Below are 27,863 nucleotides of genomic sequence, written 5' to 3' on the forward strand. Positions count from 1 at the left end.
GGGACGCATCCTCCCTGATCCCGCTTGATCTTTTTAAGCGATAGAATCATCTCTTGAACCTGTAATCTTCTCTAATGTTAGTGTTCCTCGTTCTGCCTCTCAGTACAATTCGGAACAAGCATATATCTGCGCTTTTCAGTGCAAGATTAATATTTTAGTTAAAAAAATTGTCAGTGACCGTGTTTCTAAAGCAACATACGAAAGCAGATTTTAATTGTGTCATTTAATCGGTAACAAAAAAAAACAAGAGTGAGTGACGCGGTGTGTTTAAGTGATTATATTATTAGTGATAGTCAAAGAAAGTGGCACAGTTGCTCTCTTCAGTGACACATCATCCAGCGGAAATTTCAATAACAAAAAAAAATCGGCATCAAACAATGCCCTTGGATTGGTCATTGGATATACGCGTGTTCCCTTTGCGTACAGGTTCACTCCTTTGTGTGTGTGTGTGTGTTTCACGATAACGGACAGCATCAGCAGGGCTCCCTCGACAGACGGGATCTGCCATGAATGACGGATGGAAGTCAGAACCCAGACGGTCACATTTCCTCCAGCAGTTGGGGGTGCACCAAGCAGGCGGCTCTGATGGCGGAGGAGGCGACGGGGGGGGTGGGAGGGGGTAGATATTTATTTACTTATTTATATATTATGATTATTACTGGGCCCCCCCCCTCCATCCTCGCTTTTTTATAAATGTATTTCGCAGCAGGAGGTTGCGGGTGAGACCGCGCAGGGTAAGGCGGTAGATATTGCTGCACGGTCGCATTCGCTCGGCAGCTGGTGCGGTGCTCACGTGGTAGAGGGAGGAGGTGGTGGAGGTTGCTGGAGGTGATGGAGGTGTTTGGAGAGAACGAAATGCTCGTGGTGTGGGGGGCGGGGCGGGGCAGGGGATGGTGGGGGTTGTGGAGGGCATGAGCGCTTGGGTGTTGTAGTGATGGAGCAGAGGGTGGGGGGGGGCGCTCTGCTATAGGGACACCGATGGAAGGTTGGGTGGTGAGTTTCGATGGAGGGGAGGGGGGGTAACCCAGGGGTCAGCTTAAGCGCTGATGTTGTTGTACAGCTCTTAGGCGGTTCCACGTGCGCATTCATTCGTGGACTTGGCCTCGTTTTCCCCCCGCGAACACGTGACCATCTAAACACACATTTAGCGCCGTGTTCGCTGATGTGGCGATGGGCTTGTTTGTTGTTGTTTGGGGGTTGGGTGAGGTTTGGTCCACGTGTTTATTTTTAACCGTGCACTCATTTATTAAGCAACGCAACTGGTTTTTTTTATCTTGGCTTCGGTTTAATTTTCAATGCGTGCATGTACATTGTTACAGTTCGCCGTGTACCCCATGATGGAGCTGTTTGCGCGGTTGTCAATGAATGGTGGTGATATCGTTGGGAAAGTTTGCACACCTTTTCGAAAATGTAGTTATGACTTGAGTGCGCGTGCACGCGTGTGTGTGCGCGCGCGAGAGATGGGAAGATTCGTTATTTCGTTTGCGAAATTGGTGGTCATGAACACAACATTTGGACGAGCCCATCTAAATTAGCCAACGTTATTAAGCCTCGTCATTCACACCTAGTTGTTGCCGTGTGAAAGATTCGCATGCATGAATGTGTTATCCCAAACCCGGCGTGTTGTTGGTAAGAGCCATCCATAGCTTTTGTTCATTAGTGGATTGCATATTCTTATTTACACTGGTGTACGTTGTGAAGTACAGTACAACGTCGCAAATTTTACCCGCTGAGGACTCAAGGGCCAGGCGGATATGTTGATAAGTTCAGAAATGTGAACCCATGTTAAAAATTACAGTTGCACCACTACGCGCAAATACGCTACTGGACGTACAAAAAAACGAGGGAAAATGCTCCGCTGAGCTTTCGGAACAAGCGAATGTACGCGCCACGAAGAACACAGAACCGTGCGCGAACGTCACATTTTCGTCCCTTAACATAAAGTGACAGTTACACTGTACGCAAATGCAGCACTGTGTGTGGGCCCGGGCAGGTCGCGATTCGTGACGGCCGGACATGCGACGTTGCACTGCTTTGTATTCGCGTTTTGTTTTTTCCCCACGCCTCCGATTCCACAAGACGCTTGTTCATTTGAATAGGCTACCTCTGCAGCTGCTCTGTATAAACCATTTCAGCGTACTCATGTATCATATGTATATTTTTGGCAAGATTCCTCAAGGTAGCTTTTATTTCCCTCCGATAAGCCCTGCGATGAGACATCTCTTTTTGTGTGTGAATTTGAAGCCAGGTTGTATTTCCGCCGTTAAACCGAGATGGGGAACGATTGCAGAATTCGTTGCGAGAGCTTTGCTTGAATTTGCTTGTGAAACTACCGCTGCTGCACGTGGCAAAATGCTGTCATCAGTATTCCGGCACGGCGCTCGGCATGTTCTGTGTTGACTCTTATCTCCATTGATTTGTCCACAGCAATTGGCCAGAGGCCTCAAAGAGCCATCCCATCAGCGATAGAAGCCTTTGAGAAGCATCTGGGAAGTCAGATACTACAGGCAAGTCCCAAAACACCTGCGTCACATTTTTTCCTCCAGGGTTTGCGCGAACCGGGAACGGCGACGCGTTTGGCCGGCTGCAGCGCCGGGGAAATCGTCGCGACGCGGATTTCTAATCGATCACGTCGCTCGATCTGAGTGACCCCCTGACCCGGCTGACACTGCTGGCCTTATTAAACAGTCGCTGTTGTGAGCATTAAGGCGAGCGACGAACACAGCTTCATTGTGTCATCAACGCTTTGGTTTCGACACACAATTAAGATATGCAAGGTAAGATGGATATTAGCACACCTTGTGTAAGCACACCTTAACCAAGCGACGGTGGCTCAGCGGTGGGATGAGGAGGCTTGCAACTGGTGGGAGCTCACGGGGTTCAAATCCTGGTTTGGGGATTGAATCGGCCTTTCAAAAATTAAACGTAGTGGGGTTTCTTTTTTCGTGCCAACTTTGGTGATGGGCTGTGAATATTATCTGGCTGCAGTTTGCCCACGGGTGACTGCCCACATTCTAACGGTCGAACCCAAGGGTCTCGATGGTGCCAGCTCAAGTGCTCCCTGACCCCTGAGTTACCCGGCCACCTCCTGTCATCAGTCTTTTTAATTGTAACAATGCAAGCCCGTTGCCATGCCCAAGGAAGTCACAAAGCCTCTGTTCTTAATGAGAAAAAAAAATGCATCTCCCCCCCCGGCCTCCCTCCTTTATCTTCACGCGCATCCCGTGACACTCCAGAGCGACATTTCATGCACGTACCTTCCGACGATGCACATTTGAAATGCTGTTCTCTCCGATTGCTTCAGGAGCTGTTTAGCAACGAATATAACTTGATAGAATGAAGAAAAAACCGTGACACGTGTGCCTGGTAAGATGAAATCAAATCGACTCGGTCAACTGAAGCACATCAAAGTCAGGCACAGAAAGAAATTGAAAATCTCTAAATGCTCTGGCACATGCGGTCTTTATTGCATCCATATTTGTTTGTCTTAGATGTGAAACGGCTGGCCACGGGAGCGTTGCCGTCTTTTGAGTTTATTTGTTTGTTTTGTAAGTCGCCTGGTGAACATTCTATCACAGTGTTGTCTCTTTTGCTTTTTAATGCCCTGCCCACATGTCGGCTTTATTTATGTCACTATTTTCACCTGCAATTGTTTTGAAATGGCTTTCCATTTCTCCCTTTGTGGTCAAATCTTCCGCAAGGTTAGCAGGGCGGTATCTGTGAGCTGCCATACTTTTCTAAGCGGCTCCGTTCTGCGAGCCAGTTGAGGCCTGGTCCAAAGCTAGCGTGCAGTTTTTGTTTAGCACAGAAGACATCTCAGAATTTCATTTGCAGTGGGGAATTAATTAACAAAATAGCACAGATTGCATGTTTAATTCATTCTCGTAAAAAGTGTGCTCACGTGGAGAATATAATCCAGTATACGGCAAAAGATTAGCGCTATTACTGAAAAACTTTGTAAGAATCGGAAGATATAGTTGTTGTGATGTGCAGTGAATTATAATAAATGTCTAAACAATGTATTTAGCCATACAGTAAGACAATAATTATGAAAGTGTTTAATTGTTGAAGTTATTTTATTTTATATGGAAATATTTTTAACAAATTTGGCTACATTTCAGAAAAAAATATATATTTATGCTCTAATTAATTTCAAATCTTGGTATTCATCTGACCAGACGGTCACCCCTATAACATAAATAAAAGTGTGCACAAAACAGACGAAGAAATTTTAAATTGTTTTGCAACAACAAACGTGGCTCTGAATTCAGGCGATTCCACGCGAAAAAAAAAATAATTGCCGCTGGTCAATGCGGAATTTTCATTCAAGGCATGGCGAAACATACCACAACCTGCGGAAGCTGCAGATAACAGGGATTCCGAAATAAATAAATAAAATTGAACGGGCCTCCCCTTTGCCAACACGTGTAGAGTGCGCCTACCCAAATCCCTACAAGCAGCAGCGGCGGCGGCGGTATCCCAGGTGCAGCGTGGCACTCATCCGTGCGTACGTGCATTGAGCCTGAACGAAAATATAACAAAAAAATGAAATACAAACGCTTTGTACTTGAGGTGTGATCCTTAGCAGAGGCTGGTGGCCCAGATTAAGTATCCACCCTCATGCTTGGCTGCTGAGATTATAGTGCCCCTTGCTGCCATCGCCATCGCCCCCCCCTCCCTCCCTCCCCCTGTCACCCCCCCCTCCCACAAAAAAATATCACTCGCTCAATATCTCAGCGTTTTCTGCACCCACGCAGCAATTTCCTCGCCTAAACACTTCACTGCACAGCGCGATAGCTTTGTGTTGCCGATATACATCACGTCGCTTGAAACATATTATGTATTTAGGTTTTTCATGAAAAAAATAATGTTTTAATTGTAATTTGATGATTATCTATTTGAGAGTTTTTTCCCCTTTAAGTCGCGGCAGCGTTCCGCTATTTTCTTGCCATTCGGAGTTAAGGAGGAGGAAAAAAATGGACACACACAGTCGATGAGTTAAAAGACGGTGAAAAAAAACTGTGTTTTTCTATAGAAGTGGGGAATATCAATATTGTTCCCAAACAGCATTTCAATGTAACATCATTATCTCTGATGGCATATACTAGTCATAAGGAAGCGGTGACATTCAGCAAATTATGAATGTCGGTTTGCGTGTGCCTCATTAAAAGCCACTCCATTTCCTTTGAGCATCGCGAGCTTATTGCAAGCTTTTGTTGTGAAGCTGGCTGATGCATTTTTCGCGACTTACTATTTTTATTGTTTTTATGATGAATCCAAACTGAATGGTGCACATTTTCCCAGCGATATGCAAGTCCCCGCCTAATTGCTGCAGGCTGCTCGCCGTGCGCATGCCTCGGTCCGGCGCTGCACCGAGGCGCTACCCTGCAACCGCCGCGGTAGAAAAGAAGAGAGCGGAGCGCCATGGGGCAACGTGTTTACCTCGTGTGTGTGGGGGGCATCCGCGGGGCTGCATCCATTAGGCTGCGCGGGACACCCTTTTCACGCTGGGATTAGTCTGTCTCTGGAATCTTTTTCAACCTCAAGTCACCTTCCAATCTTCGGCGCGAGCGCGTGTCGTTCGCGGCGCGGGAACACTTGTGATTAAGCGCTCGGCGGCGGGTTGAAGTCACGACGAGCCGTAACACCGGCGCATTCACGGAGACAAAGCAAACACGTCAATAGTCCGACACCCTGAAAGTCAAAAGTGTGTGTTATTTGCGCCCTTTGTCATAAGCCGATGCAATTATAAAGCCATAATTGCATTACCATTTTTGTACCCCCCGTGCAATTTGAAGGCAATCATAAAGTGCTCAATACTTTGTGCGCGGGCAGGGCATATGTGCTCGGAAGACCTGTTCCGTGTCTGATGGGCAACTCAGTTTTCAAGATCAAGATGTCACCGTGGCCGAAGCCTCTGATGCCACCACACCTCGCCAGCACTTTCTACCTTCTGCCAAATGCCGCGTGTGGAATCTGGCAGCGTGGTTTAGATGCGCCGCTCTCACAGAGTACTCAATTTTACCCTTGATATATAACGGCCCTGGTTTTCTTTTGCACAACATAAACTGTTGTTCGTTATTTGGCAATTTATTTTTCTTGGCTTGTGTGCTTTGCGCTTGGTAGGGGGCAATTTGCGTTGGACAATGCAAATAAATTGGCTTCATTACCTACCGTTTTATATTCCTCGGCCATCTGGGAGATTAAATTATGGCGCACTCATCCGCCACGGGGCATGACGTTGCTTTCTGTTCCCTTTGCTGCGTCGTGGCAAATAAACCTCGATGCGGAAAACCCAAAGACGGTCGCTTTACCCGAGCATCGGCGCAGCTCCGGCGTCGAGCGAGCGATTCCGGACAGGATGCCGCTAAACCGCCACGGCGCCGCCGTGCTCCTCGCCCGTTTTATGTCCCGCTCGATTACCGCCGGCCACAATTCTAAGCCACTGGGTTTATGTCGCTAATCTCCCGCGGTGCCCGGCTAGACTTCTCCCCGTCGAAGCCGGTTATGAAAAGTGTGATAAGTTCTTATTTGGCTATGAAGGCACGCATGCACTTCATGCATCTTTCTCGTTGAGTAAAATCACGCGTCGTCATTGTGATCGTCAGCCTTGGTCAGTCCACTGCTTGATGAAGAATCCTCCCAAGCCGTTGCCATCACCTGCGACAGCGCGATTCAACGATCCAACCCAGCACCTGCGCATGATCTGATCTCGTCGCTCCGTCTCCTCGGTGGACGTGCCCTTGGACATCTTCGTCACCACTCTACATTTTAACACGTTGCAGCCCCTATCGACGATGCACTGCTGGAAGAAAAAAAGTCTCCCGGAGCCGTATTGTCTCGTGGGGGTCGTTTTGACCAAACCACGCCGGCCAGTGCGGGGTTTTGTGAAGTGGAGTGGGGTCCAGACTCGGCTCGCATATATCACTCACCATCGATGTTAGCTGTCACTGAGAATTGTAGCACAGTGGTGCAGCCGCTCCACAATTCTTAATTAATAAGCTTAACGAAGACCCACATTGCATGACGTGTTTAGTACGACGCGCGTTTCTCTTTTTTTCCCGTCTCGTTTCCGTCCGAGCCCACCAATAGATGGCAACGCGCTCTACGGCTTGAAAGTGGCAACTTGAAAATAGGCAGATAAAACATCGGCGTGGTTATTTACTGTAATGGCTGGTGCAAACAGACAGGAGCTAATACAAGTCATCTCCATCAGCACGGTACATCTTACAGCGGCGCAATAAATTTAAACTCTCAGCTCTTATCCTCACGACCTTGTTACTTCAATTGATGCTAATGCACATCGCAGCCGACATATTCATGGGGTGCCTGTAGGGGTACAACAGCCTGCCGTCCCCAACCTCCATTTAGCTTCTCGGCTTCTCTGTGTTGCTGGTGCCTGCCCCCCCCACCCTCCTCTCCACCACCTCCATGCCTTTCTTGAAGCTCACATGAAGGCTTTCTTTGTGTTTGTCTACCCGCCACCCTTGCCCTCACGTCTAAATGGAAATGGTAAAAATGTAATGGTGTGTCCCTGTGTCCTGCAGCACAGCAGGTAGGCGAATGGGCAATTATCCCACCCTGCCAGGCCTACCCAATTACTTGCCGGAAATATGGGTTTGCCCACTCATTTGACGAACCCACATGTACACGCAACAGTACGCTTTGTCAATCTACTGCTTGATGAACTATGACCCCGTCCGGTTGGGTGCACTCGATGTTACAGCAGAGTACAGCACAACAATGGATTGTGCTATGTTGCACACTGCGGCCCACAGCTTACTCCCTACCACAAGTAGTCATCGAATTGACTTGGGACAACATTCAACCCTCAATTGAGCACTCAATTAATCGTAAACTGAATTAGAAATCTAACCCGAACTTGTAAAAGTCAACGTAAACTTCCAGATACAGAACAACGGCACGTATCCGACTGGCTGAGGAATGGGCCGATATGTGAATAGGTCGGATACGTGTCAACATTTCCATGCCACGACGGGTGACACCACCGCACACACGAAAGGTTCCTGGATAAAATTCAAGCGTGCGCGGTTTTTAAACCTTTGGGAGCGCGCTTCACGGCACTCGAGAGTGAAGCGAATAGTAAGCAAATGTGCAGGGGATCAAGAGTGCGTCGATGACAAGCTACACCGTGGGTGTGGGCGGTTCATTGGTCGAGACGTGACAGTCGGAATGTTTGACATTGCACTGCTATCCATAACAGAGGGGTTGTTTTGTCGGGTCAGATCGCGTAAATATGAATGTGTCGTTAAACCCGCCACCACCCGACAAAGCCAATTAGTAAGGTTTGTCACGTAAACAGAACGTGCCAAATTCGTTACCGACAGATTGTAGATGTTGTGGGTTTACTTTCCAATACATTGGTGTGCTCAATTAGTCACAAATTTGCATGTTCTGTTAACGTGACAAACCTTACTAATTGGCTATGTCGGGTGGTGGCAGGTTTAGCGACGCATTTATATTCACGCGCTCGAACCCAACCAAACCCTCTCATGGAAAATCTTCGTCGCGGAAGCCCTACTTACTACGTGTGGAACTGATGTCAATTTTTTTATTTCAGCCCATTTGATCGTTGCCCCGTTTCGTTCTAGGCACTTGATGGATTTGTGTTGGTTCTCAACCAAGAAGGAAGATTCCTGTACATCTCAGAAACCGTCTCTATATACCTGGGCCTTTCGCAGGTAAGAGTAAACATTTACGTTATTTCACTTGCAGTGTACGTACGTGCCTCTGGCCGCGCGATATAAGAATCCACGGGTGTTGTCGTGCTGGACTTACAAACCCAGAGGTCGCCGGTTCGATACCCCAACATGGGAGTTTAAACAATCGGCAAGATTTTTCCAATCCCCCTCTTCAACCGACCCCCTCCCTCCCACAGCCTCTGTTCACCCAGCAGTAGTATTAATGGGTGCACCACTGCCTATCGGTAGGTCACGTGTGGTGGGGTACAGTGTAAAGTGTGGGCAGAACCCACCTCATCCAAGATTTCTGGCCAACGTGGAAGAGTAGGCCAACACAGCTTCTACAGTGAGCTCTGTCGAGCTCCCTCTAGTGGAGGGCCTTCTGCAAACCAGTGGCTTGAGCAACACACTTCATGGTTGCACCTTTACCTTTAACCCATGAGAAAAAAAAAAATTGCAATGTACAGCCCGTTGCAGATCCATTACTTCCCGACAGGACACATCGGTCATGGGGGATGTTTGACCATCATTTACTGGTGAGTGCGCTTTGGCGAAGCCCGAGGTTTGAGGACCGGCGCAGATATCACTCGCCACTGGTGAGAGCCGTGGCCGGCAATTGAACTCAGGCGGCAAGGTTGATATCAACGTGCACATGCCACTGTGCCTCCGCCTCTCCGCTGTGCACCCTTGTGTTAACATTAATAATACAGCACACGCACGGCAAACCGCGTGGCCTTAAATTCACCACGCTTACCGGAATGAAATCAAAGATTATTGTCTATCAGACACACTGCGAGTAAAATCACAGCCTCAGCCGAGCAAATAAAAAGGTATAAATCAGCTTCCCTTGGTGTCAAAGGGCTGTTGTCTGTCAAGGAATGAGCGTACATCACTCCATGAATAAACATCAAGCCGCAGCTTGCTCTGGTTTCGAAATGTTTCAGATGGCGAAGGCACGTCTGGAGAGTTTGATTCATACCGACGCGCGGTTACCCAGCGCCGTCGCTATTGAGCTTGGTGCTGCCCTAGTAAATCACTTCAACAAAGGCCCTTGCAGTCACCTTCATGCATTTAGAGTTTCCAATGAAATTTTATTTTAATTACTCTTGCGCGCGCGCGTGCGTGCGTGCGTGCTCCGCTGTGATAAATTAGGCTAATTTCTTTTTGTTTCGATTTTAGTACCGTATTGCGTTGTTTTATTTGCAACAAAAAAATGATGTAATTTATTACAAAGGAGAGGGAAAATTGGTGAATGGAAATTGGTGGAAATAAAATGTGTTCATTATTAGCCTTAAATTATTTCTGGAAGATGACAATGATGATGATGATGATTGTGCACGTTCGTCAGGAACGCTGTGTTTTAATAGACACTACACTGAACTCCAAATCCTATTTCTGATCATGGTTTTTAAGCGGCTCCATCGAACACAGCCGATGTTTACCCAATGGTCTAAAATGTGTTGGCTGCAGTTTGTCAATGAGCAACCCCCCCCCCGTCACCCTAAACGTCCCTGATCCCCACTGGATCTTTGAAGCTTAGGAGGGTCGTGCTCGATAGTGCATGGATCGGGAGGTACATGTGCTTGCCTGGTGTTGTAGGCAACGAGGTACAAGGAGGTAGCAGTGCGGCAACGGTGCTGTGATGTTATCTTCATCCTCTGGTATGCAAGAGGTCGGGGTTTCCATCACGACCTTGACGCCTGCTGGATATTTGGAGTTTGCATGCTCTACCCCTGATCGCGTGGATTTTTTTCTCCGGGTCCTCTGAGATTTTCCCTCCACATTGGGAACATGCATTGAGATTATTTATATTCTTAGGTTTTTTCGGTAAAGTCACGTAGGTAAAACATCAAAATTAATGAAAATAAAATAAAATAAAACAAAAATCACGACGTTTCGGAGGCAACACAAGTCTCCGTCATCAGGTGGGACCGTCACAGCCGTGACGGTCCCACCTGATGACGGTATTCATGCGCTGTGTAACAAAGCTGAATAGACAATTCCTGCAGGTTGCAGCCACGTGTTCTCCAAAAGGCTGAGCAGTGTTTAGGCTTCAGAGTATGTAGCTAATGGCGAAGAACACTAAGTCAGGACCTTGCGTTTCTTTGTGATAGGACACGTGGAGCTAAGTGAACATGATTAATTGCCTGTTGACACAAGGAATGTGGGACGCAATGGCTTACACTTGTAGGCAGTTCTATAGCAATGTTAACATTTTGTAGGTGACCCGTTTTTTTCAGTTTCCACCCCCCACCCCATGACCAGGGCTGCGTTCTTGTTCTCCAACTTTAACGTTGAGACGGGCGGGCATAGCAGGGGGGTGGTGGGGGCGGACAACGACAAATAGTGGCACGTTTGCACTTTGCTGACCTGCGTTCGCCACACGATCACAGAAGCGGCTTAGTGGCCGCTCCCTGACACCACGAGACACTTTCGCCTCACGCGGCGTCAAATACAGAGCATCTCTGGACAGTGCAATACAGAGTCGTGGCAGGCCAATACATAATAACTGAGAGGTGGAGGCATAGGCAGTAATGACACGGTACTGTCAAAGACAAAGAGCCCCCTTTATAGCCTGCAACATACGGTTGGGGCAAGGGCTGTTAGCGAGCACCTATGAAGGCCCGAACGGCAAAACGAGGTGGTGGGTGGCCAGCACCACGCCCGGCCGCCTTTGTCTCCATAGTGGCGATGTTTACACATCGCACCAAGTAACTAATTTGAGGCTGAGTCGACCTACGGGAGGCCGAAGACCTGTTCAGTTAATCATCACTGGTGTTGGCCGTGAGCGGGAATCCAACCCTGCTCGCCAGGGTTTGTAGCGCAAAGCGCTAACCATTGGGTCACCGCTCCCCACACAAACGTAAATACGCATGATGAATGAATAAATAAACAACCCACCAGATTGAAGAGAGGTTGATGAAAAAAATCGATCATGAGCTACAGAATTGAGATTGCAATTACGGTAGGAATTAATGCTGAATAAATAACAGATATTCTAAATCTGAGGGGATTAATGTCGAATTTATAACTGGTAATCTAAATCTGTGGGAAATGTTTACATCTGAAGGTGAAGTCTCACGATATAAATTGTTGGTCTTGAATTCCTAATTTGCCCCAATGTCTGCGTTATTTGAAATTTTTACACGGGTGACGTAAAAAATATGAAGGTTGTATCTTTCCACAGTAAATAAACCGTTTGATCTGTGAAGTGGAGCACCAAGCAATCTAATGTAGTATTGGAACAACATTTTAAAATACTTATAATATAATAGGTGGCATCATATATACTGTAAGTTACTACCGCAAGTCATACAACGATTATATTGTGCCACAAAAATAGCGTAATGTGTTCTTCGTTCCTCTTTCATTTATATTATATTAGATATGCATCTAAACATTATATTAGATATGCATCTAAACATTATATTAGATATGCATCTAAACATTTACAGCTTGGGAGTGGGGCTGCGAATGCACGGATACGGGAGAATCGTGCACGAGCTCATTATTCTTATATTATTTCTAATCGAAACGTTGCCTGGAAGGCAAATACGTGTTGCAGGATCACTTATTTTGGCATCTGAAAAGGGTGGAGTGGTCTTGACGTGATCTGTCAGCAAGCCCTTGTATGTAAGGACATATGAGATGCATGTTTGTGTGCATTATTGACAGCCTGGCACATGCTATCTCCCGCTCTGAGCCCGAGTCTCTCCCCACCGTACGTTGCAGCCAGACGCTCCCCTTCCACTTGACTTTGTACATCTCGCGAATGTGCATCTTAAAGTCCGTTTCGACTTTGCCTTGTTTTATACTTAATAATCACACGCATATATATTTGAAACAAACAGAATACGGTTCTTCCCAATTTCTCTATGGGAGGAAGAGGCATGATGTGAAGGGATTTCCATGCCTGTAACGCCCGGTGAAAGGCAAGCCCATCAACGTCACATCAAAGATCACGCCGGAGAATATGACGACCAGACCAGTTGCTTCCAGTCTGTCATTGTCAGGTCCATTTTTACACATCCAGGCAGGGACCGTTAATGTGTTGAACTTCTTTCGCGCCGTACGTAGCCAACCGCTCTAAACGAAAGGTGCGGGGGAAGGAAAACAAGCTCGACACACAAAGCAGCTGTAAAGAAATTAGTTTTAAGTCTAAAATTAGTTTCCCCAACGAATGTCCCCTGTACACGTGACTGCTGGCTGTGCTGAAGTCTACACAAGGCAAAGCTACAGCCACTGCTGGCAGGTAGACCTCCGCTAGTCAGGCATTTTGGCCGACTTTTCACACTGACCAGGCGTCTTGGAAGAGGTTGGAGTAGCCACACTTTACCCCACCACACGTGACCTGCTCGTCGACCAACAGTAGGGTGACCCCATGCATATTGCAGGGGGAACGGAGATGGGAGGGATTTAGAAAAAGTGCCCATCGTGTTGATTCCGACATACAGACATAGAGCTGCCTCACAGGGGGAGATATTTTACACAGTACGGTACATTGTACGATAACTTTGGCTTCGTAGTTGTGCTCGGCCAAGTTAAGCATCGCTTGAGGAACAGATGTGTTCGGTTATGGGTTGAATCCCAACTCGCATTTGTTGACACTCTTTGGGTATATTTGAAATTGTCAGAGACGCAATGATTGGGTGCATATATTAAAATTCTGAGGTTGATTTAGCAAATTATATCCTTTAAATGCAAGAATGTTGCCTCCCATCAGCAGGCCGTTTGTAAGCACCATGCAATTGCTTTGTTTTGCCATTAAAAATTGCTTCCTTTTTGCATTAAAATCCACTTCACGTTGACACGAATGTTACAAATATCCAAAATGCCTCCGCATAAAGACGCTCGTTGCCATGAATTATTCAGATATAATTTGGAAGAGTTTTACATTAAAATAACTAGATTTATCGTTCGAAAACTTTCACACATGCATGAGAGTAATTTATTCATTTAAATGTGGAGGTGATGTATGACAGCTATGCCCCAATGATGGGTTACCGACAGCTTTTGATAAACTTTCATAAGGTGGCAGAGGCAATGATCAAACCTCTGCCATTGTAGTTTTTTTCTTCCCTTTGCTATCGAATGCAAACTAAAAAACTAAATTTTTTTTTTATTTTACCAGCAGAGGCCCACTGAGCTATGTAGCTTTTTTTCAGAAGCGACCTGGCCACAAATGACAGCTCAACAAAGTGGCTTATCACGTGGAAATGTAGAGCAATAACCAAATACTCTTAGGTAGAAAAATAATAGATCACGACGTTTCGATCGCAACACAAACAATCGTCGTCAGGTGGGACAACCACGGCAAGAAAAAACTGCTGATGCGTGAACCCCAGCTGTGGACCGCTAGTCCAGCGGTGCTCGCCACGCCAAGCCATCGTGAGCCGTGCAGCTTTTAATAGGAATAATAGTAGTAGTAAGGCAGATGCTTAATACATGCATTTTCTCCAACTTGTTTATCCTGACTATAACAATGACACATTTGCCACTTTAGTGGGTGCCGTGTTGTTGTTGTTATTTTGAAAGTAAGCTGTCTGCAGGTATTTGATGCTGTGAGATTTTGATTTCAGTTTTGTATTGAATAATGATGCTGGTAAAATGCATGAATTAGCTGATTATTCCCGTATTCGATTGCAACCAGAAAACAAACTTTTTAGTTTTCCGCGTGTTTTTTTTTTATATATAAAAATAAGTTCAACTAAATGCGTTCCTAGAATAAAATAAAGCGGACGTAGTCCTTTTATAAATTCAGCATCATTTTCATCTCAAATCACATCCCTTAGTTGGAGCTATATTATCAGACTCAGAATCGGAATCTTTACTTATAGGGGGGGAATCCGATGAGCTACAGTATGAAGATCGTTTTTTTTACAAATGTCCAGTATTTCCGCAGATGTCCACTAATGAGCCTTGATCCGTCCACTGCTTGATGGAGACATCACAAAGTTGTCACCATCATTCATGGTCGCACGACAGAGCTATCCATCGGGCCGCCGCACGCGAGCTGATTTCATCGTTCCATCTCTGCAGTTGACGCGCTCTCAGATGCATTATCTCCTTTGGCTGCCACTCTGTCATTAGTCTCGACGACCAGCCATCACGCCTTGCAGCAATCCCACTCAAGTTTCTGAATCGTCGATATGACGCCACGAACTTACGTTTGCTCCATATCGGTAATGTGAAAGCAAGGACGACTTCCATGCAAGCGGTAAAGTGGTCCCACGGCCTATTCTTCTCTCCTATCCACGTGCTGTTCATTTTACTCGTCAACAAAAAACCGTGCGAGCATTGTATGACAGCAAGAAGCGGCAGGAAAAGTTCGGTACAGGTGCGAGTAAGTTATGTGTTCTGGCCTAATATGGACGTAAAGGGGGGAGTGAATGGAGGGAAACGAACAGTGAGTTGATTAATAATGTTGTTGTTGTTGTTGAGGGGGGTGAATTAGAATTAGAAGGGACGGTGGAGGGGTTATGCCCCCATTTTGTCGCACTCAGGGAGTGAAACCGTGCAACTGCAATTAGCCGTTCGAACACAGTCCATTCATAACGTGAGACCTGGTATTTTAGAGATGTAAGAAGCTCAGCATAAAACCGTACAAAACCATAATTACATGCTCCACGCAGAATGTGCCGTGCTCCATCATGTCAGGCAAGGCTGATACCTCTTCCTGTGTGTGAGAGGCTGTGGGGGTGGTGGGGAGGAGGGTTGTTCCAACAAATGTTTGTACACAAATGTAGCAGCGGTGTGATTGATGACTTTTTAGGCCGCTCGTTGCTATAATGCCGCCGATCAAATCGCCCGCGATGTGCCCAATCTCTGCATTTTTCACAAAGCCCAGCGGGTTTGAGCCTGAGTGGCGCTTGGATGGGTCACCGGCCTGCACACCGGCTCGTCGTCTAGGTCAGGAGTCCCCAACCCCCGGGCCACGGACAACTACCGGTCCGTGGCCTTTTAGGAACCGGGCCGCACGGCAGCAGGAGGTGAGAGCGGTGAGTCCGCGTGTGGAACCCGCCCCAATTATTTCATTATTGACCACTTCAGTCCGCGCCTCTTTCCCGCACTGTGAACAGTCTTGGTAAGCCCACAAGCTCTAACCCCTCAAGCTAACCCCGAGTAGCCACAATGAGTAAAAAACAAACGTTGCTGGAAAGCTTCTTTGAAAAGGGGGAAAGACCCAATGATGACCCCCCCCCCCCCACGAAACCGGTCCCTGGTGCCAAAAATGTTGGGGAGCGCTGGTCTAGGTGGCTGTGGCGCTCTTGCTGCGTGGATGTCAGCAGGGGGAAGGGCAGCGGCGTCATAGGCCCCCTTCCCATGCCCTCACCTCGCCACACTGACCAGCGTGGCGAGGTGTGTTGGAACTGCCTCCAACGACCACGTTGTGGGGAGGCCCTCATCCAGCAGTGGATTGAATGAAGGGCTGTGCGTGTAAACACGTGCAATACTCTCTCTCTCTCTCTCTGTGTGTTCTTTTCCTTGTTGTGATGCCTTTCCATTTCATCTTGGCACACTGGCTAATAACCTGGGTCTGTGAACCCGGAGACCTCAGTTAATTTGCTGGCCATGGCTAACACGGCGAGGTGAGTGCTATCTGAACTGGTCTTGGAGCAACCAATCCTCTCTGACCTTCACCGATCCTCAATGACCACATGATCGACATCAGTTGATTGACAGAGGGTTGTAAATTATTGCTATTATCTTTAAACACAAGACTGTACTGCACTTCGAGCAGGCCTGAAGAAATAAGGAGAGTACACCTAATATGCAAATCAAAGCTTAATATTTCAGTGGTTTCTGTGTATCACGATCATTGCTGCATGGTATAATTGTAAACATTTCCATACGAGTAGGCTGTTTCATTTCATTTATTTATTTCGCTCAAAATATAAAACATTTCATATGAAGCAGGTCCGACCAGATGCAAGAACTGAAAGAAATATCAACAAGCGCAGGGTGTGTGCTCACAAACAGCAGGGATGCACGACTCCCATCATACCTCGCATGACATAAAAAACTATAAACTAAACTCTTTTTTTTTTGTATTTCATCAGTTAAGACCTCATTGAGCCATATGGCTCTTTTTCGAAAGAACGCCACAAATGATAGCTCAACGAAGTGGCTTATCACGTGGAAATGTATTAGCGGCCAATTTATCTAAACGCGACGGGAAAACCGGATGACCCGGAGAAAAATCCACGTGACCACGAAGAGAACATGCCAACTCCGTATATACAGCCGTCAGGGTCAGGATCGGACCCACAAACTCCTGCATATCAGGCGAGGTAGTTAACATCTCACCACCTGCGGCATGTTTTGGCTTGGCCCAGCAGTAACACATTGGCCGCTTGCTGCAGACATTTACGGTTCGAATCCAGCAGCCGTCCTCGTTACTAATGTCACAGCTGTACTAAACATAACCTTCTAACACTGTGGCTGTACTAACCCTAACATTCTAATACCACGGCTGTACTGACCATAACATCCGCACCTTCCACTTCTCAGTGACTGTTACAGAGCCTGTTTTTTCATTCGAAGAAATTGGCCATTGTTTGCGGGTGGTGTCATGGTTTAAACTTGACAAATTTTAAAAAGTACAGTACGATACTCGCAAAAATTACTGAATTGGGAAACACGTAATGATAATAATTCAAATTTATGATGCGCATTCTATCCTAGGATGCCAATGCACAAATCGTCAATGCCCTGCATCAAAAAACTTAGAAGGACCCTCCTGGAAAACCTGAGACTCAGTGGGTTTTTCCTGGGTAAACAACTGTATGAACAACAACAACAATAATACTCGCACCATGACCACCGAATTTTCGTGTGCAATGCTCTCAAGATCACGAGCGCACCTGTGCCGCTTGCACACATTGTCCTGTTGCGATGGGGTTTCCCCCGTCATTGATGGAGAGTGTCCGGAACTGGCTAAAGGAAGCCACGAGTTCCTGATGCCGATGAGCATCGGTCAAAGCCCTCTGCAATTTCGATGATTCTGCACCAGACCATTTATCCCCGATGAGGCGGGCTGCATCTATTTATCTTGGGTTTTTTCGTTGCTGTATCGCTCAATCGACGTTGCAATTTATAAATTCAGCCATCCATCTATTCATCCGTCCATCCATTAATTTGCTGGGACATGTTAATATAGAGTAGCTGCATAACTATGAGCGTATATTAGCCGTGAGCGGTGCACTGTTTTATTTGGAGAATAAAGCCACCCTTTAAAATTTTCATAGACTATTGGTCAACTCAGAGATTTTTTTGCGTGTTCGTGAAGGTTGCAAAGATGCCCAAGAGCTCGGTATAATAACAGTGGGAGAGCTATATGTGTTAATCCACTGATGGATGGAGACATCCCCACACCGTGCCGGCCATGGTGGTTGTTTGACCATACTTCATCATGCTGGTTCAGTGCGCGATGGTGAAGCGATAATCACTCGCCAGGGATGTTCGCCGCAGCTGGAAATGTAATTGTTGTCACTGGGTTTATAGAGCGGTGCACTAACCAGAGTGCGTCATCTGTTAATAAGGAATACAACAAATATACATAGACAGTTAGAATTGTGTCGTTGAAATGTTAACAACATATTTCTTACGAACTCAATGTGCCTCTTTTTTTAGCGAAAAGTTTGAGTGATATTGAAAATAACATGAAGGCAGTGTACAAGACTGTCACACCCAAGATGTTCAGAAACTCTCACACAGCAGCACACTCCTTCGTGTTAGGAAGCAGCCCACTGAAGCGGATCTCAAAGAGCTACCTCAGAGATTCCTTCGTGTGGCTTCTCTCTCTCACAATGGAGGACAGCACTTTCCCACCCGCCATGCCACAGAGAGTAATTCTAGATTTGAAGCTTTCTGGGCTGCAAGGATTCATAGTCTTAGTTCTTTCGGTAAAGTCACGTAGGTAAAAAATTAAATTAAAATTAATGAAAATAAAATAAAAATAAAAATCACGACGTTTCAGAGGCAACACAAGTCTCCGTTATCAGGTGGGACCGTCACAGCCAGATTTGCTGCATCATTACCTACGTGACTTTACCGAAAGAACTAAGAGTACAAAGAGTAATGTTCAAAACCGCGACAGTCAAGCCAATATTTTTAATTAAGTGCACAGCCGACTTCAGAGTGATGTTCAGGGCCATCAACTTCAGAACACAGTTTCATCACAGGGTGTCTCCCTGGATTCAACCGCAGCATGATGTCAGTTGTGCCAGCTCAGCGCCCTGACCTCTATGCCACTCGTCCGCCCCCCACAGCAACTACAAAAAAAAACCTTGAAGGTTATCCTTAGTCTACGCGAGTAATCACTCGCTCGCTCTATCGCGTCTGAAGGTTGTCACTTTACACGAATCATTGCTGACTGATCAGCAATGAAATAAAATGAGGATATCGACTCAAGGTACCGCTGCCCGTTCCAGCACGTGACCAGCGGCCGTGAGGTGCATGGGCACATTCCGAAAAATCCGTGACGGGACGCAACGCCTTTCTTTGCGGCGGCTGCTATCTGTCGCAGCAGATGCAGATTCGGTGGAGGTTGTTTGTTTAAGCTCAGGCATCTGTGACAGGCGGAAACTGAATTTGCCAGGCGGGCTAATGCAACTAATTATGGAGCCGCGTGCGTCTCATCAGAAATTCTTGGCATGTAACGGCACCGTAATCGGCAAGCATAGGACCAGCGCACACATTTTTTTTCTCTCTTAAACTTTAATTAGATTTCTCTAGCACGACTTTTCGCGGCAAAGAGAGAACTAGAGATAACATCTCTCGTATAGAAAGCCATCGCCTGCCAGGAAAGAATAAAATAACTACTTCCCAACTAAAATTAGAACTGTATCGACGCATCTCGACTGTGTGTCCGACGAACATTGCGCACGGGAACTGGAGGATTTTAAATGCACTCAAGGGTTGGATGGGGCACATTTGTTTTATTTAGGACGCACTGCAAAGTGCGTGCAATTGGTTAAATGTTCTCATTTGTGTTCATTTGCGTGTTGTCAATGTCCACTGAGTGCTCGTGTAAAAACGCTGAGTTGTTTAATGGGTCCGTGGCCACAGCAGTGACCGGGATATATGTGTGCGTGGCAGTGGGAAGTCAGAGATCGCTTGCCGCCTTCATCTGATTAACGGACTCGGTTACAGCACAACCAAATCGCCCTCAACGCGCACCGATCTCGTCGATTCTTGGAAGCAAAGCTGCGTTGAGCCTGGCTTGTACTCGGATGGGTGGCCACCTATGCCGAGCTTGCAAGGTATTGTCGGCGTGGAGATGAGCATTGACCCAGGAGGTGGCAGTGTTGAGTGTCACCCTCACTTCGTGCGCGTGCTGGGTGTTCTACGGCATCTCCGGTGTCCTTCCATATGAAGCCAAAATCTCAGCATTGGCGCGAGTTCCAAAACACAAATTTAGGACCCCCCCCCCATCTCCCCCTCACTTCCGAGAAAATAATCTCGAGATATAATGTGACTGGAGTTCGATTCTCTGCTCAAGCTGGTATCGCTGGCACCAAATCGGTTTGGGCCGACCTTGATGTTCGCTTCCCAAACAGCACGTGCCAACCACAAGTCTGTGCTACGTGGCCATATACGGAAGGGGAGGGTGAGGGGTTGCATCTGGGTGCTGAAGCAGGAGAGCGTGGGTTCGATCCCAACCCTGACGCCTGCTGTATATTTTGGAGTTTGCATGACTCTCTCCCCGTGGTCGCGTGAATTTTTCTCCGGGTCCTCCGGTTTCCCCTCCAAATTTAGAATCAGCATGCATTGAGAGTGTTTGGCTGCTATAAATGTCCACGTGGTAAGCCACTTCGTTGAGATATAATTTGTGGCCAGGTCGCTTCTGAAATAGAGCTGTATAGTTCAGTGGGCCTTACTTGGTAAAAATAAAAATGTATAGTTTATATATTTGTTATCTTTTCCTTGTCTCGGTATCATCAATTTAAGTGCAAACGTCACAGTTTTCAGTGGATCGGCATATGCAAGGAGCAGGCGCGCGTGCGTGCTCACGCGTGCGTGTGCGTGCATGTGTGTGTGCGTGCGTGGGGAGCGGTAGTGACGATTATCTGAAAGGGTCCTGCCCCCCCCCCCAGATCGACTCAGCTTCAAATGAGTACCCAGTGCGGTGTGTAAACATCGCCACTGGGGAGACAAAGGCGGTCAGGCGTGGTTCTGGCCACCTATCCCCTCGTGTACCATTCCGGCCTTCATAGGTGCTCGCTAACAGCACTTGCTTCTACAGTCTGTTACAGGCTATACGGGGGAACTTTGTCTTTGTGCGTGCGCGCGTGTGTGCTGTGTGCGTGCGTGTGTGCGTGTGTGTGCGTGTGTGCGTGCGCGTGTGTGTGCGTGTGTATGTGCGTGTGCGCGTGTGTGTGCGTGTGTGTGCGCTCCTGTAAAAGCCCTGCACCCTGTGCACAACTCCTTTCATCCCGTGCACAGCGCTTGGGCGTTTTTTCTCTCTTTCCCTGACGCTCAAAACGCCTTTGATTTAATTCTCCACGTGCGGTCCGAGGTACAACGTAACTCGCTGTCACTCAGTGTGTGGCGACAACAAAGCCGAAACAATATCACCCTCACGCTCGGTGCTGTTTTCTTAGCGGGGGGGGGGTGGGCGAGGGAGGCAGATATTGCACTTTTTTGCCATTGCATGATTTTTTTTTCTGAGAGCTTGCGCATTCTTTTATTAATTTTTCAAAATGGATTCCTTATCAGTCGTTACGCCCACCTCTTCATGCTAATTTTAGATTGTATTTATTTAATTTATCCCTGGGTTTTTTCACTCTTACCTTTATTATTCCAGTTTCTTCTCGTTGAATATACATACTCGTTCCTTATGTAGCTTAAAAAAAATACTAATTGTATAAAAAATATTATTTTGTTTTTACCATAGATAAAAACAATTATATGAAGTTAAGTAAATTGTTTTATAAGCGGTAATTTTCTCCTTCAGGAAGACTTGTGTATGAGGTTACATATCAAAAACCTTTATCGGTCAAAATGTCTTATGTATGTTTTATTTCCTTTATTTTCCTCCCAGCATGCTCTTTTAATTCAATTACATTTTTGCAAGCCTTGCTAAAGTTGGGTTCATTAAAGATTTGATCAGACAATTAATCGCGCAATATATGGGTAGCACGTAATTTCCTTGTCTTCGCAATGTAAAACCACATAATTTCTGAATTATATAGCATAAGTGACATTGCTGATGCTGGCTACAATATTACTTATTACAAGCTGCTTTTCTGACCTTTTGCGCCACCTTCACACTTGTAAAATTTTATGGAGCATGTCATGGCCAGGATTAATGTCAAATTTTATATGACATTTCAGGATGGCGAAAAATGTGAATCCTGAACCGTAAATTAAGGTGCCAGAAAACCAAGGTCAAGCAAGAGAATAAGTGATAAATAATGAACTCTAATAAAAGAGAATAAGGCACAGCACATAAATTGAAGCCTTCCATATTTTCTATGGTGCTATTAAAAAAAAAGGTATTGTAATATATAGACCAACAACGTCTGGTAAGATGTGGCTTTTTCAGGCGCAAAGTGAAAATATGATTGTGCAGATTATATAAATAAACAATGGCACTTACTAAATAAGCGATGTGTACAACATTAGATTGTACAGTATGTTCTGGTAAACCGTGGAGAGAGAATGTGTGGTACACAGAGAGAGAAAGGGTAAAATAAACGATTTGGATAAATATTATCCACACTTGTCTGACTGTCGTTTTTTTTATAATTTCCAATTGTAAATGATCACATCTTTATTTCATAGTTTCTCATTCTCTTAAATGAAACACAGTGCCTTGCTTCTTCACAATGCGGTCGTGGTGAGAGCACGGGGTCAGCTGCTATTACAGATACATATTGCGACCCTGACATTCTTTTTTTTATTAATTAATTCATTCATGCAGTTTTATTTATAACCAGCCGAGTAAGCCTCTTGTGATACTTTGTCTCGTAGTGACGAGCGTGTGACGTCAGGCAGCTGGCACGCACCCACCTACCTGCATGTAGTGCTCGATAGTTAGGGCAGAGAAGTAAGGCTCCAAGTACAATAAATATAGACGGACATCGAATAAACATTCGGGAAAAAAACTGCACTGAAATAACATTGAAAAGCCCTCTCAAGTGTCCAGTCAAGAAGCCAATTGTCATTTTCTCCAGATTGTGATGCACTTTTTTTCCCACATGTATTTTAAAGCAAATGTTGTGGGTGCGTCTTATCGTCTGATATGTGTGTATGTTGCATGAATGTATGTTGTATATACGTTGAACTTCTTTCGCATCGTACGTAGCCAACCGTGCTAATCGGAAGTGTGGAGGAAGCGCAATAAACTAAACACAAAAAGCAGTTCGAAAGAAATTAGTTTTCAATCTAGATAATTTTTAAGTGCTTAGGTCCTGTGCCTTCCTAATATCGCAAGGAAGAGCGTTCCAGACGGCCGCAGAAGCGCATCTGAGGGCACCGGGTGATGCAGTGACCACCGCCTTTGTACGATGGATAGCCAAAAGCCGCTGCCGCGAGGGTGACCGGAGTTTGCGTGATGATGGTTTATGCTCCTTGACGATATCAGCGAGGAATTGTGGCTCATTTGTGGCAAGCGCGTTGTGTGTGATGAGTGCGACCTCGTAATGTATTCGTTCGGCAAACGGAAGCCAATGCAGCTCAGCGAGCACTGGACGGACACGGTCGGATCTTGCAGTACCCGTCACGACACGTGCCAGAGATTTTTGTACACGCTGCAGCTATTATGTGTGACCACATTTGTATAATATCATTGACACAGGGCAAAAGTCTGGGGTGCATCTTACTTTGCGGAGTTTCCTATAATCCAGAGAATGCGGACATCGTAAAGTACGGCTCGGAACGTCTCTCCAGCTCCTCTTAGGGGCTTTGATAAAGTTGCATTAGTTCGCCTGTTGAAACCTTTGGCATTTCCATTGAATCTTCAGAATCATGCAGGTACCGTGGTGTAACTTGGGCAACTTGCAGCAGTCGACAGTTACTAAATACATAACACAAACTAATAGTAATTCATCGGTAAGTCTTCATAGTGTAGTGTGTAGCATAGATGCCCCTGGAGCCAGTAGTATGGATTAAATTCATAACCTAGTCATAAAAGTTCTTAAATTCAGTGGTTGTGAATGTATTTTTTTCTCCATTTTAGATAATTATTGTTAGTACCATTATTATTCACGTGATTGAGACTTTGCACTTGGGCCGATTGCTTCCCATCTGTTACCTCCTCTATGTGATGAGATCAAACAGGAGCAGTCGTACATATGTTTTTCTATTGCATTAAATAGGAACATTTAGATGGTGATGTTGTCAATACTACACGTGCTTGCGATTATAATTTTCACTTGTCACAACTACAGGTCAGGAAGCTTCCATTTGATATCGAACTTATATTTTTAGATAATGTGTGGACAAAGATGCAAATGATTGGATCATATCTCCGACCGAATATATAAGTATCTCACCGTGCGAAAAAATATAAAACTTCAACAGATGATTTCACATCCTGCTAACCATTAATCCACTGCTGGATGAGCGTCTGCCAAGTCTACCACCATCTATCATGATCCTGCAATGTAATGATCAACCAAACGCCTTCACGCGGGCTGATTTAATTGCTCCATCTCCTCTGTGCACGTCCTCACATTAATTGGCTGTCACTCCGTCATCATTCTTGACATCCAACTAAAAATGGCTTAATTTATATCACCGCAGATGTGCGGGGACATTTCAGATGCTTGGCATTCGTTATGCCAGTATGTATTTTCCCCAGCATTAAGTACGATTAAATGCGCTGCACCTTGTTACGCCGTGCATTGCACAATATAACAAGCTATAATTAAATGCCATTTTTCGTGTACAACACGCGCCCCAATGTGTGCGTAATGCATGATGCGTTTCAAATCAGCTGCATCCTTCACGCAAACAAAACACACACGTGGCGCAGCGCGTCACCCATTAGCGGTGAATTTATTTATTTGTTTGCATTTCGTCGTTTTTTAAAGAGCGCAGTATCGTGACAATTGTCAGGATAACAAAAAAAAAACCCATCTCTTCTGACCTCTGGCATCACCATTACCTCCGCTCAAATAAATAGACAGCTGCATAGTGCATGTAAATAAGAAGTCGGTTGAGAGGTCACCCGTGCCCGCGTCTCTTCCCCGAGCGAGCGCTTTGCAGCGGCGCTCCTCCTGTTGCTCCGTTCCGTGTGGCTAAAGAGAGGTCGTACGTCGCCACGGCCCAGAGGTCGCAAACGGGTTTTGATTCCTTACCCGTACCCGGCCGCACCAGGGTCGCAAACGGGTACCCGTACCCGGCCGTACCCGTACCCGGGTACCTGATTGCGACCTCTGGGATGAAGCCATGCTGCAGGCGCGGGTGGGTTGATTCTAGGACCTTGAATTGTGAGAAGAGACAAGACGTTGGGAAATGAGTGACAAACGGTTACTCACCAGTGACTCACGGCCTACCCGTACCCGTACCCGGCCGGGTACGGGTAGCCGGGTATCGGGTAGGGTACCGGTATCGGGTACCCGGTTGTGACCTCTGCCACGGCCTGACGGGCGGGCGCTGGTGATCCCTGTCACTTTCGTGGCATGCGTCCGAGCCTTGAACTGTGCACATTGCAGGCTCCTCATTTAATACACATGTATATAAGTACATGTGTAGGTGGACGTGAAGACATCGCCACTTGGGAGACAAAGTCGGCCGGGCGTGGTGCTGGCCACCCACCTCCTCGCGCGATGTGCTCACGAATGGCACTTTTCCCCAGAGTCTGTTAAGTCTATACGGGCTGTGTGGTTGTCTTCTTTATAAAATACCATTTCGAAGACATAATGAAGCGTCCTTTCATCAATTAATATGGGCTTTTAAGCCCAATATAGTGCATTAAATATCGTGTTTGAATCAATGTTATTTCGATGCATATGAATTCCCACTAATGGTGGCCCCACCAGCCACTTCAGGCACTGCTTTCAACACGCTGTAAATTGAACACAAGAATGAATCGAATATCTGGGGGGGAAATACATGTTTGCACACGTAATGTGTTCGTTTTTTAGGAAGATGCTGCCACGTTTTTGCAGTAGGACGGGCAATGATTGCTATGTATTCCATTTTCGTGATTCTCAGGTAAGTTTTTAAACAGAAATTGGACACATGACTCAGACACACAATGGCCTACTCTTGTAATTACATCACGGGATCTTTGATATCTACTGTGAAGCAGATGGTGAGTGTGTTTTTGTTGATTCATGCTCACCGCGGCAGCAACCAGCACGGCCCGCTCGGCCTTTCTATTACCATATAATATATAAAGATGAGAATTGAATAATGCACGTATTTTTTTAAAGTACTATACTGTGTAGCCTGTCTTTGTACCGAGGCTGAGCAATGAAATGCATCCACACACCCAGTCAGTTTGTTTCATTAGAGTGCTGGCCTCTTTGATGTTCAGCGGTTTCATTTCATTTCATTACAACGTATCCTAAGACGCTACACACAATGCAAAAAGAAAAACTCAAGCCTCTACATTACCCAAGGCATGAAAGAGCTGTGGCTGGGTCCTCCGGCGTCGAAGCCAAGGTGTCCACTTTAGACGTAAGAGATTATTTTAAGATACACTCGTCGCTTGTTTCTACGAACGGGTGGCGAAGAATCAAAAATCAGTTCCTCACTGTCCACTGCACCATTCTGCTTTGCTTACAGCAACGTGGACAATTCCGAACTCAAAATTGCAAAACCTGAGTTGTGGCATTATATAACTCTGGGGAGGGGGTGTTAGGGTGGGCGGCGTGGGCAAGGTGGTGTGGAGAGGAGGGAGAAGTGTAATCATTACATCTGTACTACAGTAATAAAGTGCGTGGAATCACCCGAACTGCGACCCATCTCGTCAGAGCGTGGCAGCTTGGACGGGTGATTGCCTGCAGAGCTTCTCAGAGCGTTGTAGGAATGGGACCTCGAGGTGGCCAGGAGATTGCAACGCCTCTTGACATGGGGTTGGTCGAACATCCCAATCCAGGACCCTCCTGTAAAATTATCTTGACATTCAGCGAGGCTTTCCTGGGTAAATAGTTGGCATCACTGTATTGTTATTCTTAGGATCATGCATTTTCTTTAAGATACCATAGATCAAATCTACGTTGTATTATTTATTTATTCAATTTTTAAATATTATTGGAATGTAAAAAAACACATAACTTCCATATTGTACATATTTTGAGAAATGCATATTTAAAAAAATGTCATACCCACTCAAGCATGCTTCTGTTACATGTAAAAAAATTATTGCGTAAAACCGCAATGAATTCTGAATCAATTTCCTACTCAAATGAGCAATCAGGTGGTTTTCATCTCCTCTTTACAGCTCGTGGAAATTCCACGTTCCTGTGGTGGAGGTAAGTCTATTCATAAGACAACCACCATTTACCTTCCCAGAAAGTAGTACTCATTTTACCGACGGCAGAGGGATGATGGACTAAATTACAGTAACTGCCACCAAGCTGCTCGCTCTATCGGTGAGCCACCTTCGCTGAGCCACCTGGCAAGATTAAAATGAATTCAGACACGTGTTTGTATATAATGTATAAACAGGACATCTGTATCATGAACTTATGTATGTTGAACTTCTTTCGCACCGTACGTAACCAACCGTGCTAATCAGACCCGTGGGGGAAAGACAACAAGCTAAGCACAAAAAGCAGTTCTAAAGAATTTCGTTTTCAATCTACATTTAAAAGTGCATAGCTCCAGTGCATTCCTAATATCGGAGGGATGAGTGTTTCCAGATTGACGCAGATGCTCATCTGAAAGTGCACAATGATGGCGAACCAAAATCTGCTGCGAGGATGACCGAAGTTCGCGTGATGGTTCATGCTCCTTGACGAGATCAGCAATATATTGTGGTTCGTTTGTGGCGAGCACTTCACGTGTAATGAATGCGACCTCGTGATGTATTAGTTACACATTATAAGGTCGCACTCGGCTGCATCGTATTGTATTGTGCCATGGCGCTGTGCAGCAATGGCCCTCGTCGTGACAGCCCTGAACCCAGAGGTATGTGTGGTGGATGGCGGTGATGTTGTTCCACCCTCATGAAAACGTAGTCCCTCCGTCTGCTACAAAAAG

General features: G+C 46.0%; 1 protein-coding gene across 1 annotated transcript in view; it reads left to right on the plus strand.

Moving 5' to 3' along the window:
- LOC144727449 (neuronal PAS domain-containing protein 3-like) overlaps window positions 1–27,863 on the plus strand; it is a 206,408-nt gene that overhangs the window by 120,802 nt on the left and 57,743 nt on the right. The window contains exons 3-4 of the mRNA XM_078606286.1: window positions 2,428–2,507; window positions 8,613–8,702. Coding sequence (XP_078462412.1) covers window positions 2,428–2,507; window positions 8,613–8,702 — 170 coding nt within the window. The remainder of the gene's footprint in view (window positions 1–2,427; window positions 2,508–8,612; window positions 8,703–27,863) is intronic.

Source organism: Lampetra planeri, chromosome 25 (assembly GCF_965212315.1).
Source record: "Lampetra planeri chromosome 25, kcLamPlan1.2.h2, whole genome shotgun sequence".
NCBI classification, from domain to species: domain Eukaryota; kingdom Metazoa; phylum Chordata; class Hyperoartia; order Petromyzontiformes; family Petromyzontidae; genus Lampetra; species Lampetra planeri.